The 15,965-nt window shown below is 43.6% G+C and overlaps 2 protein-coding genes across 7 annotated transcripts in view; one reads left to right on the forward strand and one right to left on the reverse strand.

The window, feature by feature from the left end:
- The window catches only part of S100PBP (S100P binding protein), an 83,817-nt gene extending 71,429 nt beyond the window's left edge, over positions 1-12,388 (reverse strand). Inside the window, exons 1-3 of one of the 5 annotated variants that reach the window (XM_075853112.1) lie at positions 12,271-12,382; positions 2,854-3,396; positions 2,003-2,253 (exon numbers count right to left, since the gene is read on the reverse strand). In XM_075853112.1, the coding sequence (XP_075709227.1) occupies positions 2,003-2,253; positions 2,854-3,396; positions 12,271-12,283 (807 nt within the window). In that variant the 5' untranslated portion in view covers positions 12,284-12,382. Of the gene's footprint in view, positions 1-2,002; positions 3,397-12,059; positions 12,166-12,211 lie in introns of those variants that run through there. The other 4 variants (XM_075853107.1, XM_075853109.1, XM_075853111.1 and 1 more) reach the window with 4 other exon arrangements.
- YARS1 (tyrosyl-tRNA synthetase 1) overlaps positions 1-15,965 on the forward strand; it is a 60,930-nt gene that overhangs the window by 6,524 nt on the left and 38,441 nt on the right. Inside the window, exon 1 of one of the 2 annotated variants that reach the window (XM_075853113.1) lies at positions 12,170-12,430. The exons of the other annotated variant lie outside the window; for it this stretch is intronic. The gene's annotated coding sequence lies outside the window, so the exon portion shown is untranslated. Of the gene's footprint in view, positions 1-12,169; positions 12,431-15,965 lie in introns of those variants that run through there. 2 annotated transcript variants of the gene reach the window in all.

The following is a 15,965-nucleotide window of genomic DNA, read 5'->3' on the forward strand; positions in this document are numbered from 1 at the left end:
AACAAAGAAATGATGGACTGAAATGTAGCAATCTTTTCATGGGTTAAATAAACCACATTCTTTTTTGCAACTACTTCTGGAGTGCTGCGATCATTTCTTCGTTGATATTTTAAAAAAAATAAAAAAATTTTTTATATATATTTCACACACACACACAAAACTACAGGACATTTTTAATAAAGGTATACTGCAAAGCGATTTCCTTTTTCATTTTAGATGCATTGGATGCAGGGGTGGACATAACCTTGAATCCATATGCAGTAAGCTGCCCTAGTGGCAATTCCAGGCAGATAGGATTTTATCATTTATCTGTATGGAGGATAGGGATCTAGAGTCTTGTAACAGAAAAATAGAACGAAGACTTCTATAAAAAAAAAAAATTATGAAATTAATAAACACCGTAAAAGGTATAGGGTATTGGGTCCCTAGCTGATGTTTTTTTTTTTTTTTCATTCCATGGCAAAATGTGTTATATGGGTTGCATTACTATTCTTGTTTTCTAACATTTATATAGGAGGCTAACTAACTAGCAATTTAGCATCTAAATAATTAGTAAATATTAAGACCATCTGCTAAAAGGCTGAAGACAATCACTCCTCATTTAGCAGATAAGGATTTGTTCACATCTGCGTCAGGGCTCCGTTCAGGTGTTGGAGCTTTCAGTCAGGGGAACCCATGAACAGAACCCTGACTGGAACCATAGGTTTCGGTTTGCATCACAATTGCTTTCAATGGTGACGGATCCAGCGCAAATGGTTTCCATTTGTCACCATTGTCGTTGTGACTGAAGTAATATCGTAGTCGACTACGCTATTGATTCCGTCAAAACAATGGAACCCTTGCACGACAGAAAGCTCTGACTGAACCCATGAATGAAGCCTAATTTGTTCACATAAAGGGAAGCACCATACGGCAGAGGATTTGTTGTGGATTCCGTGCTGAAAATACCCAAAATAAAATCACAATGCATATAAAATTGAGTTTTTAAAGCGTAGATGTCGTTTCAGAATAAGCCGTCATGTGTGTGTGCGTGCATAAGGAATAACATTATTTCTGAGCATTATAGGACTTGTATCTGCATTTTTCCCCTCTGCAGGCTCTCTGTCTAATTCTCAGGTTTTTCCCGAGCTAGGGGGCAGAGACTAGCTGCTAGTACATCTCCCATACACGGCGCACAGAGAAGAATCCTGCTCTTATATCTCTCTGAAACACGCCCTCAATAAAATCAGCAACATGGAGGACATTATATAGTAGTGTAGCTGTGAGTCCAGTACTGGGGTAATATAAACCACTTACTAGAAGCTGCAGCAGTGTCTGTATCTGTCTCCCTTCAGCAGTTCCCTCCTCTCTCCATAGGGAAGCATGTAACCTGATCCCTCAGAGAGCTAATAATCCCTCTCATTTCAAGACGGATTTTAGCAGTGAATGGAGAGTGAATAATCAGTGCAGGAGATTGGGTCGAGGGAATAGCTCATAAGTGAAGAGGCAATTTTTTCTAACTAGAGTTTTTTTTACAAAGTTTCTTATATTGGCTTGTACTACTGATTAATCCAAAGATTGTTACGACAGTGCCCATTTAAAACCCCAATTACATGTAAGACAAAAAATCTTCACGAATATTAGGGCATGCTGCATATTTTAGAATCTGCAGTATGCGGATGTCACGGATATGCTGCAGATTTCCACAAAAAGGGAACGGCACATTTTGGAATGGATACGGGACATACCATCTAGGCTAGAAAACGGTCAGTCAGTCTTGTGCATAAACAGGATTGGCTGGCCATTCCCTTATGTGGTTGTTAAACACTACAAAGCATCATTGTTAATGTTGCGCGGTAGCAGTTACAGATAAGAATTGAAGAAAATATTAATAAGAGCAACAACCTTCTATGTGCCCTTTAGTCATCTTGATTTTTATAGGTTTGGAAGCCCCTTAAATTCTTTAACATTATTTCCATTATGATAGTTTAGTACCAAATTGTGAGGACATTGCTGAGCATACCTTAGATTGTTTGCTGTTTGTTCTTGGTGCAGCACTTGGAGAGGGATCAGTTTGCATTGAGGTGGACTCCACATTCTGCATGACTTTCTTTTCTTCAGCCTCTGAAGGCTTTTTAGACTCTGCAGTTTGTTTAGTTCCAGATGGGTCAGTACTCAGTTGAGGTTCAGTAGTAACTGTAGAGGATGTTGTAAAAGGCAGAGATTCTTTTGGGGACTCCGGCCCAGCAGGATGATGATGAACCTTGGCCAAGCCTGGTGTATTAAGGGAAAGTGGAGAGAGATGCTGAGCTACATCTGAACTACTGGGGCCTACATCATGGGCTGGTAAGATCTGACAAGACTCTAAATACTGTGGTGGTGGTGATGTGGAGTCGGATATTACAGAACTTTTACCTTTAGTGGCGATAGTAACCAATTCTACACCATTCTCCTCTTCTGATGAGGCAGCTCCAGGACTTATTGCCAAGAGATTGTCAATGTCACAATCAAAAGCAAGGTCTGGATCCTCACTCCAATTCACTGCTGCATCAACCCCTGCCAATGAGATGGATGGCTGCAGAAAAAGTTCTGGAGAGCACGAATTGGGAAGCTGAAAATCAGAGACTTCATTTATGTCTGACAATGGTGTCGACAAATCACTATCCACCACAGTTTTAGTTGTCAGGAATTCATGTGGGAATTTCACATTGCAAGCACTAGATTGGTTTTGTTCAATCACCTCTACAGGGTATAAATGGCAGGGTGACAGAGCCATCGTAGCATAGTTGATTACATCTCCCTCACACTCTGGTTCTTCAGTCAAAGTGTCAGCAATATCTAGTGTTTTGCAAGGTGAAGCTCCACCATTCTCACCTTCATTTTCTGACACTGAAGGTGCAAATGTGACCACACATGTAGGCATCTCGTTATTATTTTGTGAAGGTTCAGCAGCATAGCAAGAGTCATCCTCATCATCATCATCAAGCAAGGTCTCAATTTCATCCAAAGTCAAGAACAAGGGAGAGTCATCCTCATTATCGGACGGTTCCAATAAAGAATCATCCCACTCATCATCTTGCTCAGGATTTTGCTGCAGTGCATGCCAGGCTGGAAAATCTGGGTGCTCTTTGGCATGTTTGGACTGGGAGCTCCATGCACGGGCAGAGGCAGATAAAGGTGTGCTACAACTAAAGACAGCATGACGTGATCTCTTAGAACAAGGGGTCACTGCTGTAACTTCATCTCTTTCTCGCTTCGATCCAGTTGCTCGATCGTTAACAATCCTGATCTTTATCTCTTCCATAGTTGCTGGAAGAGGGTCTTCCCAGTCTATTGGGTAGAACAACACTTGCCGCTCAGAACAAGCTCCGGGCACGGTAGGATCATTGATTACTTTCATTGGTTGCTCCAGATGTTCTGCAGAAAAAGGCAGATCTTATTAATAGCACATTAAAAAAAAGGAATCACACTAAATACGAGCATGTTTCAACATGTTCAAGCTTTACATTTCTCCTCAGAATATCGAACTCACATTGCTCTAAGTTCTTAACCTAGGGTCTGTAAACCCACAAGAGATCCATAAAACTACATCTTCTTAGTTTAGTACCCTTTAAGGTTTACAATGTATCCTTGAATTCTGTGCAATTCTGTCAAGTGAAAAAAAAAAACAGAAACTGGACAGGCCCATTAGAAGTCAATTGAATCTGTAATAATAAAAAAAAATAACTGATCCCGTAAAACTAGAAGCCATGACGCCAGTCTGAACAGCGTCTAACTGAAATTTTGTGTTTCCTTCCATTATGAAAGTAAGAAACCAACGTAGTATTAGCGGAACATGTCACCAACAGAAATCAAAGATATTTTTAGATCACATAATTAAATGGTCCATACATGCATTTTTTTTTTGTTGCTTTTAAACAGATCTAAACCGATTGAAAAATCTGATACAAAAAAAACAGAAGAATTCATACCGACAACTCGAAGATTTTAAAAAAAGCACAGCCAGTCTATACATTACACGGTCAGCCATTTATTTGAACGGCCATCAAGTAATATTACATATCACCTACAGCGGTCATGGACTTCAGAAGCTGATCACTGTGCCAGCTTCAGGTGGAATCGGGAAGAGACCAGTCGAGCATTATTTTGGAAAATTTGGGACAAATTGACATGATTTTCACTGACTCATACAATAACTTACTCTTCAAATCGATTGATAAATCTCCACCAATAAGCCAACAAAAAATAAATAAAAAACAAAAAAGAAAATACGTACAAACTCATGATCCAGCACTAGGAGCAGAAGCTATCTCCTTCAAATTTAGTCCTTCTAAAGTATATCGAGTTATACAGTTAGTCTACTGTTTCTCAGCAATATACCAAACATAATTGACCCAATATCTAGCAAATAGTGCCAGAAACTATAATAACCCTTACTGGTAATTCTTTTTCTGTAGCCTATGACAGCACCACAGGAAACCTTAAGAGATAGAAGTGTATACACCTCCTCCACACCTGAGTGACTGGGAAGGAATACTCATTAGAGTATTAAAAAAAAAAAATTAATAAACCCTATACTCAAAGGAAAAAAAAAAAAAAAAGAGAAAGGGTTCCCTATATGGTAAAGTCAACTCCCAGCCTCTCTAAAATAATAAAATGGGAAGAAGGGAAAAAGGCTGGCACTGCTGAACCGGCACAATAGGAATAGAAGTGTAGTTAGATGGCTTGTTTTCTAAATGGATAATTGCAGGCAAGTTGCCCCGGAGTTGCTCATCGAAAATGTAGCACAACCAGCTAAATATAAGTATTTAGGAATGATCGAGGCACTCACCGGACTGGCAACACAATTTCTTTATTTGGAAAGATCTCGGTCATGATGTGGAATTGCTAAAATAAAGTAACTGTTGCCAAAACAGTAACAAGAGAGAGAAAAAAAATATATGAAAATTGCGGGGTGCTGTTAGGGGCTAGATAAAAACTATTACCGGTAAAAGGAATTGGTTTTCCCAATGCCCACGACGGCACCCATGTGAGATTAAACTATGAAAATAAGATTTTAGGGAGGGACTACAGCCTGCAAAAACTTTTTCCCACAGGGAGAACCATTTGTTGGCCAACAAGGGGCAATTAGAATTATTGCTGCTCCTTATTTTCTTATCTTTTTGTTACTTTGGTGATAAGGCATAAGGGAAGGAAAGCCATAACCGAACTCCTGAGTCCAATTCTGCCCTGAGATATCTACTGTCGGAGGATTTGGGGGGGGGGGGGGATTCTGCCTTAATGTTCTTAAAAACTTGACTGCTAAGGCACCACCCTCCCTGGTACGACCGAGTCTGCTACCTGGTTGTCATGCCCTCGAGAGAGACTAAGGACATGCGTTTTGGCCCAAGCAATAATGTCTACTAAAAGACTCAAAAAGGAGTGGGACCTTGTCTCCCTATGGTGGTTGATGTAAGTCACCGCGGTCGTGTGGTCCTAGGCCCCATGCACACGAACGTGTTTTTTGCGGCCGCAATCCACCAGCAAAATCGGGTGAATTGTGGATCCATTCATTTGTATGGGCTCATGCACAAGGCCGTGGTTTCCACGGTCAGTGCATTGGCTGGAAAAAGATAGGACAAGTCATTATATAGTCCGGGTTTGTGGTCCGGGCTCACTGAAATCAATGTGTGCACAAGTCCGTGATTTGCGGGCGGCCCGCAGATGGAAGTATATTTTCACATATCTCTCCTCTAGTGGAGGACCTACAGCTCTGAGTGCTAGACCAATTTCTGATAGTTCTTTGAAATTCGAAGATGTCTGGCTCATTCTTTTGTCCAAATGACCCTGCCAGAAGTTTAACCCTGAACAAGCGCTGGCATCCATGGTTAGAAAAAAAAAAAAAGTCTTGAGGAACCCAGGGGTCCCCAGATTCTAGACTACATAAAGGGGTTTTCCACTTTTAACCCCCTAGTGACCAGACTATTTTAGGCCCTAACGACCAAGCTATTTTTTTTCGTTTTTCTATAGTCGCATTCAAAGAGCTATAACTTTTTATTTTTCTGTCGACATAGCTGTATGAGGACTTGTTTTTTGCGGGCTTAGTTGTACTTTTTAATGGCACCATTTTGGGGTACAGATCATATTTTGATTAACTTTTATTGACTTTTTTGAACCACGCATGCGCCGTACAATGATCATCCATTGCGCCTGCGCAGCTCTTCCATTGGGTTGTAAAGCTAAATGGAAGTTACTGCACATGCCCAAGATGTCATTGAAGAAACGGATCAATGTAAACAAGGACAACAGACAAGCTTTAACCATCGGAAATACAAAGACGAAAAAAAGAAAGTATTCAGGGGGACTATTTTTCCCTACCGCAAAAAAAGCAGTAGGGGAAAAAAATATATATATACATCTCGCAGAACCCCTTTAACTGGGTCCACCACAGGAGGGACTTTCTAGTACCTACTGTTAGATGAAACATTATGTCCAAAGAAGTTGGAGAGTCATCCCAATTTTGCAGGATCTCCCTCTAAAGGAGCCTGGAGTGAAACTGAGCCCATTTCACCACTGGCATTGCAGCGGTCATTAGACCCAAGACTGGCATGGTTTACCTGAGAGAGCATCTGTAGGGATAGGTAAAGATTTTATACTCTGTTCTGGATCATCTGCATTTTTGAAGTGGGAAGGAAAGATCTCTGGCAAAATTAATCCAGCTGAATTCCCAGGAGGTAGAAAATATGTAGGAGTTGGAGCAGATTTTGTACAATTTAGGTCCCAAACTAGGTCTGTTAATGTGGAGCAAATGAATTGAAGGCTGCCTGTCAGACACTGATGTGAGGAAGGCACAATCAAAAAATCGTCCAAACATGGAAGTAGAAAGAAGGTTTTTGTATCTTACGTATGCTGTAATATCTGAAATCAATTCAGTACAAATTCTGCAGGCCTGGGAGACCCTGAATGGAATGGCCCGCTACTGTAAGTAAACCAGGGGACCGTCTAGCAATACTGCTAACCTCAAATCTCTTGGGGGACAGATGAAGTAGTACATGATAGTAAGCGCCACCCAAATCCAGAGTAGCCATAACACAAACCTGAAATAGTAACTTTACTGTGGAAGTTATGGTCTCCATTCTTAACTTCTTGTTTAGAAGTTTCAAATTTATAGTAACTCCGAAAGAGCAGTTTGGTTTCTTCACCAGGAATAATGGGGAGTAAAACTTCTTCCCCATCTCTTCCTTGGGAACCAAGGTAAGAATTTCTTTTGAAATCAAGGAGTGTATCTCCCCCTGCTCTTTTTGGGGGTCCTGTGGGAATTTTGTCTGGACATATTAGGGGAGGGAGGACAAATCTAGACGAAATCCAGATTGGATATACTCTAGAATCCACTTGTGGCTAACCTTCCCCCTACTGGGCCTCTGAAATCATTGATGACCCTCTTTATTCCCTGTATTCTGAGGATTAAAGATAAAGCCGCTTGACTTTCTAGGAAATGTATTCCTCTTCTCCTCAAACTCAGCGTTTCTTGGTTTTCTGAAAAACTCGGCAATTGGGAAACCCTTCTTCCTATCCGTAGCCTTACCCAAAAGCTAATCTAAGGTGGGACCAAAAAGGAGGTTACCAACAAAGGGGATAGAATATAAACCTACTCTTGGAACCCCGATTCCACTTTTATGCTTTTAGCCAAATGGCCCTCCGGGCTGAATTTGACAAGGCGGCTGTTCAGGCAGATAATCGAACCTACATCAGCCTATGCGTCAGTTAAGAAAAAGAAGGTGCTTTAGAAAAGGTGATAAGAGAAGCTTGGATTTGTCCTATCGGGGTCTTCTCCTTGAGGTGAACCTCAAGGTGGCTAATTCAAATTTTTAGAGACCTCGGCACACAGGTGACTGCTATATTAGGTTTAAGGCTTGCTAAAGAGGAAGTTTTTTTTTGTTTTTTTTTAAAAAGGTATAAGTTTTATCCATAGAGTCTGCCAGACAACCCAAATCTTTAAAGGGTATGGAGGATTTTTTAGAAATTCTGGCCACTGATGCATCCGCTTTTGGGGCCTATCCTAATTAGCACAGTCCTCTTCATCAAAGGGATATTTCCTTTGTAGAGCTGTAGAGACTTTCTTATGAAGACTTTCAATATTTGTATGCACTGGAAAGATCTAGGCTATGTTCACATGGGGTATTTTGACGAGTTTTTTGACGCGGAAACCGCGTAGCAAAACTCGCCAAAAACTGCCCGAAAATGCCTCCCATTGATTTCAATGGGTGGCGTCTGCGTCTTTTTCCCGCGAGCAGTAAAAATGGCTCGCGGGAAAAAGAAGCGACATGCCCTATCTTCGGGCGCTTCCGCCTCTGACCTCCCATTGACTTCAATGGGAGGCAGAGAAAGCGTATTTCGCGCTGTTTTATGCCCGCGGCGCTCAATGGCCGCGGGCGAAAAACGGCGCGAAAAACTCCGCGAAAATCGGCATGCAGGGAGAGGAATATCTGCCTCAAACTTCCAAACGGAATTTTGAGACAGATATTCCTCCTGCAAAATACCCCGTGTGAACATAGCCCTAGGACGTCTAGAGGCTAGGCCTTCAAACATCTGGCCAGACACGGATCTGGCCTCTTTTACCTCATTCAGATTCCTGGTGGCTCTAACTGCCTTTAATAATAGGTCAGTATCCCCTGTGGGAAACCAGGCTTTCCCTGCCAAATCATCTTCAGAGGATGAGTCGTAATCGGAAGAAACGAAATCTTGAAAAAAGAAGCAACATCCTCGGAGCTCCCTGGACGTTCCCACAGAAGTATCAGAATGAGAGAGATTATGTTGTCAATTTTTAATTGCACTCAGCTTCCGATTTGTTAAGTTGTTCAGGGTGACTCATTCGCCATTACGCTGTCAAGGCAAGTCACAAAAGTGGCTTCTGGTAAGGGCTTTCTACAGATCGCCCACTCTTTCTTAGAACAACTTGTGGCCTGAAATAAATAAAACAAGGACCTCAGGGGAATTTATAATCTGGTGACAGAGCCTCTTTAAGGTGCCCTATCTCCTACATAATCTGATCGGCGCTGATCAGAAGATGCGTCTCAGCGTAGAGACGAAGAGTATGTTCACACACTAAAGTAAAAACGGCTGTAAAATACAGAGCTGTTTTCAAGGGAAAACAGCCCCTGATTTTCAGCCGTTTTTAAAGCATCAAGCGTTTTTTACGGACGTTTTTGGAGCTGTTTTTCTATTGAGACAATGAAAGACGGCTCCAAAAACGGCTCAAGAAGTGACATGCACTTCTTTTTATGGGGCCTTTTTTTACGCGCCGTTTTTACAAACGGCAGCATAAAAACACACCCGGTAGGAACAAAACACCATTTTTTACCTTGAAAACAATGGACAGATGTTTGGAGGCGTTCAGCCTCCGTATTTTCAGCCGTTTTTCGGGGTGCTTAGTGCCGGAAAAACGGACGAAAATAAGCCGTGTGTACATACCCTCACACCCAAAAGAACAGGACCCTCAGTAAGGAGACCCAGTTCCCTCAGTACCAGAGCATGTAGGAAAAAAAAAAAACAAAGGGAGCAGGAGCTCCTAGATGCCTCCTAAACCGAGGTGGGGAGGGGTGTGTACATTTTTATCTCCTCTGGTTTTCTGTCCTGAGAGAGGAGGCCCTCCTTGCATAGGTGCTGTTATAGGCTACAAAAAAAAAAAAAAAAATTACCGGTAAATGACATGGGCGTTGGGAAAAATAGGGTAATGAGAGAGTCTAAAGAACTTTAATGAATAACTACAAGAGTACATTCTCATGATTTTTATGGCAATACTAGTTTCCGACAAAACCGTGTGGCCATTGGCGACCGCGTGTGGGTATGATTTCTCCCACATGCGGCTACCGCAGCGCGAGAATGCACCCAAATAGAAGACACTTTTTTCCTTTCATGGATTTTCACAAAATACATGGTTTAAAGTCAGGAACAGCAACTCCCTAATAAAGCTTATTTATTGGAACCAGCAAAGGAACATGAATCTTTACTTTGCACATTCTAACTGTGCCTGTAGCATTCATACATGTATGTTGTGTCATACCTGGAAAACCGGCCGTCAAAAAATAGGACATGCTCTATCTTCGCCCGGGTACCCGGCCGCCCGGCTCCCATAGAAGTCTATGGGGCCGGGTAATACACGGCCATCACCGGGATGTGTCCCGAGTGATGGCCAGGTTTTCCGGCGCTTGCGCTCTATCTCCTCCTCCTCACAGCGCAGAGTGCATGTGAGGAGGAGGAGTTGATGCCATTCTGACGAATGGCTACGCTGTACACTGTGTGGCAGGGCCGGGGTGTACAGCAGGTGGAGGGAGCGCTGTGCTGGCTCCCCTGCTTGTTTTAAAAGCGCCCTGGCCCGGCGACACCTTCGATGGCGCCGCTAGCAGCTGCTGCGGCTGCTACTACTACTACTACTGCAGCGACGCCACTATAGCAGAGCAGGGAGGTATCTCCCCGCTCTGCTATGTGCTAGCCCCACTTTAGCTCCTTGAAGGAGCGGAATCCCTGTGTTTTCGGGGATTCCGCTCCTGGACAGAGCGCTTGATGTCTCAGTCCATATCTGGGCAGTGACATCAGGGGAAACTCCTGAAGCGGAATCCCCGAACACATGGGGATTCCCCTTCAGGAGTTGCCGCTGATGTCACTGTCCAGATCTGCCCGGCCCGGCACGGATGCAAAACTTTATGCAAGCCGGCCGGGCAGAATGGCCGATTTTACCGGCCGGCACTCGGGCGCGACCAGGTCGTGTGAATCACACGGAGTATTTTGCCGAGTTTTTTGACGCGGAAACCGCGTCGCAAAACTCGGCAAAAACGGCCCGAAAACGCCTCCCATTTATTTCAATGGGAGGCGTCGGCGTCTTTTTCCCGCGAGCAGTAAAACTGCCTCGTGGGAAAAAGAAGCAACATGCCCTATCTTCGGGCGCTTCCGCCGCTGACCTCCCATTGACTTCAATGGGAGGCAGAGAAAGCGTATTTCACGGTGTTTTATGCCCACGGCGCTCAATGGCCGCGGGTGAAAAACGCCGCGAAAAACGGCGTGCAGGGAGAGGAAAATCTGCCTCAAACTTCCAAACGGAATTTTGAGGCAGATATTCCTCCTGCAAAATACTCCGTGTGAACATAGCCTTAAAGTAGTAACTAGAGAAAGACAAAGATTAGTTCAATTCTCAGTCACTCTGCTGCTACTGTAAGGCTACATGCACAGGTTGCGTATTTAGCTGTGGAAAACACGCAGCAAAACCACAAGAAATTCAGTGTTAAGAAAATGCACCCAAAAGGTGCGGTTTTTACATTTTGATAGATAAATCGTGGCGTTTTCACGCAATTTTCCTCAGCACTAGGCAGATGCAATTCGCAAACGGAAACGCAACATAAAATGACACGCTGCAGATTTTAAAATCCGCAACCGCAGGTCAATATACGTGGGGGAAAAATACCGCAGCGTGTACATGAGGTTTCCTGGAATCTCATGGTCTATGCTGGTACTGTATTACGCTGCGGTTTTGCCGCATGCAAAAATGTGAAACAAATCCGCACGTAATAAACATCGTGTGCATCGACTCATACAATGCGGGATTTCTGCACAGAAACATTGCAGTGTTTACCCTAATAGAATAAAGTTAACATTGTAAAAATTAAACCCTCATTACAGGTTTGTTTTTTTCTATTCCACCCCAAAAAGATTTTTAGTACAGTTTTTTTTATGATACAATAAATAGTGCCAGTATAAACTAAAACAGTCTAAAAAGAACCCCTCAAACTGCTGACAGAAAAATAAAAAGCTATGGGTCTTGGAATGTGTGGAGGAAAAAACGAAATTTAAAAAATGGCTGTGGTGGCAATTGCCCCCAACCCCATCATGTGTCTGCTGACAGACCTGCCAGGGCATAATATGGAATTGCTGTATATGCAATAACCGAATATGACGATTATGTTCATACATGTAAATAATGGAGAAAATGAGGCACGCAAAACTAGAGCTAATGGCTGACAATTCGCCATTAAAAATATCTTCCTCGGGAGACAACCTTGACCCCCATACTGAATATGCACCAAAATGTCCGGAAACGCCAGTCAGACCTTCAGGTGCGGACGCTGCAGTCTCTCAGCGGGAACTAAAAGTGTCCGGTACAGCAAAGTGCTAAGAAGCGGTCATGAAAAAGTTTACACAGAAGATGGTTATCAACAGTCGCGTGCTGCTTAACGGCATTTATCCCCCTATCACTTCTCACCCCACTGTGACCGGTCGTAGGCTACTCTTCTACGGCCGAAGACGGCGGCATAACGTTACCGGGTTTAACCATTAGTTGCCTGTGCCTTTAAGATCAACACAGACATGTTAGCGAACAGGAGCAGCCCCTCCTAGTCGAGTGTGGAAAGCATCGATCTGAACGTCTGACGCAATCAGCGGCGACTAGGAACCCTGGGCTCGCTTAGGAACACGTGTACCGGTAGGTTATTCATTGCGGGGGTCTGGATGATGCAGATTTACCGCTGTCATGTGGTTCACGACTGTTGTTTACATAGTCAGATTGATTAGCCTGTCTAATAGACGTCAGAGTAATGTAGAAGCTGGAGGGGACAATCCGGTGCAGCCTCTAATTCTAGGGAGTGGATGTGATTATGTACGTCAGTGTAACGCTGTGATCATGGTTGTGTTATACCGTAATGGCTGCGTGTGATGTACGTGGTGGTGGCTACACACAGGCAGCGTGATAAAGTCGGTTGCTATACGCCCTGCGCTCAGAATTCTCATCAAACCAGCAAATAAATGGATGGCAAGAACTGTAAAGACTTTATATATATATATATATATATATATATATATATATATATATGATAGTGTGTGTTTCTGTTGGAAACAATGAAGTATAAACTGGTCCACATGACTACACCTTGACTACAATCTATTGTGGTATGTAAATATGGCTACCAGGCACTGAGACATCACGACTGCTTCAAACCTCTGCTGTGCTACAGGAGATATACGGTCAGGTCTGCATGATAACCCCTATCCATGGATCAGCGCCATGGCGTTCTGAGGTGGGACCCCTTCTATTGGGGGAATTGGCATCGTTTTCAGTGTAAATAAATGGCGCCTTTTGAAATTGACGGACGCTGTATTGTGCAATAAAACATTGGGTCCTCCAGAGTGAGTTACTCTCTTTACAGCAGCTCTGGGTAACAGGGTGTCTTTTATGTTTGTACCCCTCTATATGCTATAACACAGGGCTTCTCAAGATCTATCTACTGGGGCCTCCCCAGCTAAACCATGGTGACACCCATAGCAAAATAAAAATAAAATAACTTTATTTTTCTATTGAACCCAGTATAACATTAAAATATGTTTTCCATGTCATAAAGCGATGGCATATCACTAGGATCTCTGAGAATAAAACCCTTCAAAGTAGTGCTGGGCGATGTTGCCCAAAAAATGTTCATCGATTTGAATCTCGATTTTCTAATTATTTTTTCTGTTTATTTAACAGTAATACCAAGAGATAATTAACTACATTTTATTTTATATTAATAACTTTTTAACATATATTGCTATAATTATTGTACGTAACTTTTAACCTCTGCAAATACTTTATTTTATCATAAATACTATAATTGATTATAACTTCCGGCAGGGAACAGGTTAACAGAATCTATAATCAATGATGCGCTGTGTGCACTAACATCCCCCTCTACCTGTCACCCCCTCAGACGGTCTCCGACATTGCGTGATTCACGCGACCGTGATTGGACTGTGAAAAATGGTCTGTGTGTCAGCCAGATTTCCCGGCCCGAGCACGGTACATGTGAATGGGACTCCTGGCATCACAGTCATTTAGGCTACAATCACACGACAGTGAAAAAAAAAATGGCCAGTAAAAACTGATCAATGGTCCAGTTTTTCATATCCATTTTGCATCAGTGTCTCCAAATTCTCATCCATTTCCAGTCCGTCTTTCATGGGCGTAAAAAAAAAAAAAATTAATTTAATTTGTTAGGGTAGATAGTGCCACCCTCGCCAATATAGTGCCACACCCCCCTGCAGATGGCACTCCCATGTAGATCGTACCCCACCTTGTAGATCGCAGCACCACCCCCTCCCTTGTAGATCTCACCCCCACATGTAGATTGCAGCACTACCCCCACCCCTCTTGCAGATCGCAGCACCACCTGCCTCCCTTTTAGATCACACCCCCACCCCTTGTAAATCGCAGCACCATTCCCTCTCCCTTGTAGATCACAACCCCTTTCCTTGTAGATCGCCCCGCTGTAGCTGCCACTAGGAGCTGAATCCCTGGCCAGAGGTTGCCGACGCTTTCGCCAGGGATTTAGCTACTAGTGGGAGCTACAGCGGCGCGATCTTTAATGGGGGGGAGGTTGTGGTGCGATCTATAAGGTACAAGTGGGGTGTTATCTACAGCGGCGCGATCTATAAGGGGGGTTGAGGTGCGATCTACAAGATACAAGGGGGGGGGGTGCGATCTACAGCGGGGTGGTATCTACAGGGCGGTGTGGCTATGTACTAGGAGTTTCTCCTGTTCCGTGCTGTATCATTTTGTTCACTGCTGTACGGGAAGCAGAGACAGAGCGGGTCAGGCCAGGAAGTGGCGGGGCGGAGGTTCCTCCTGCACCACGGCGTGTCGGCGCCACTAAGGGTATGTTCACACGTAGTCAACAAAAACGTCTGAAAATCCAGAGCTGTTTTCAAGGGAAAACAGACCCTGCTTTTCAGACGTTTTTTGACCAACTCGCATTTTTCGCGGCGTTTTTCGCGGCGTTTTTTACGTCCGTTTTTGGAGCTGTTTTCATTGGAGTCTATGAGAAAACAGCTCCAAAAACGGCCAAAGAAGTGTCCTGCACTTCTTTTGACGAGGCTGTATTTTTACGCGTCGTCGTTTGACAGCTGTCAAACGACGACGCGTAAATAACAGGTCGTCTGCACAGTACGTCGGCAAACCCATTCAAATGAATGGGCAGATGTTTGCCGACGTATTGTAGCCTTATTTTCAGACGTAAAACGAGGCATAATACGCCTCGTATACGTCTGAAATTTGGCCGTGTGAACATACCCTAAAGAATCGATTCTACGATTCTGTTAAAAACCAGAATCGTGAGAGTCCTTGAGGGCGAATTAATCAAATTAATTTGATTAATCGCCCAGCCCTACTTCAAAGTTTTCCCTTCTTATTGCTACTCTTGGCCATCGGCTGTGCAGGAAACGAACAGTGCAGGAGCGTCAAACCAGCATTGCAGACCCTTCATTCTCAGGATCCAGAGTTCAAACTCTCATGATCAGACAGTGATGGCATTTCCTTTGTACAGAATCCAACATAAAAGGACTCTGAAATCAGAGGCGTACAAAGGTACAATACAGGTCAAATGAATGGACCTCTATTGAAGTCCTATTGCAGCTCCATACAGAACGAAGTCGGCCATGTGCCCTAAGAGTACATAGAACTACATTCTTCAATGAGATAACACATAAATTCAAGAAAACTGTCTGCCCCATGATCACTAATTTATCTCACACATCACCAGTTCTGAGGACCTCCAGAAACATTTGGGCCACCAAATATTAAAGGGCTTATCCAGTTCTTTAAAATTGATGGCTTCGGCTTCGTTCACATCTGCGCTAGGGCTCCGTTCCGTCGGAGCTTTCCGTCAGAACGGAGCCTTGACAGACACAAACGGAAACCCTAGGTTTCCGCTTCCATGACCATTGATTTCAATGGTGACGAATCCGGTGCCAATGGTTTCCGTTTGCCTCCGTTGTGCAAGGGTTCCGTCATTTTGAGGGAAAGAATAGCGTAGTCGACTACGCTATTCCGTCAAAACGACGGAACCCTTGCACAATGGACACAAACCGAAACCATTGGCATCGGATCAGTCACCATTGAAATAAATTGTGATGGAAACGGAAACCTATGGTTTCCGTTTGTGTCTGTCAGGGCTCCGCTCCGACGGAACGTCGGAATGGAGCCCTAGCGC

This window comes from Rhinoderma darwinii, chromosome 2, assembly GCF_050947455.1.
Source record: "Rhinoderma darwinii isolate aRhiDar2 chromosome 2, aRhiDar2.hap1, whole genome shotgun sequence".
Classification (NCBI taxonomy): domain Eukaryota; kingdom Metazoa; phylum Chordata; class Amphibia; order Anura; family Rhinodermatidae; genus Rhinoderma; species Rhinoderma darwinii.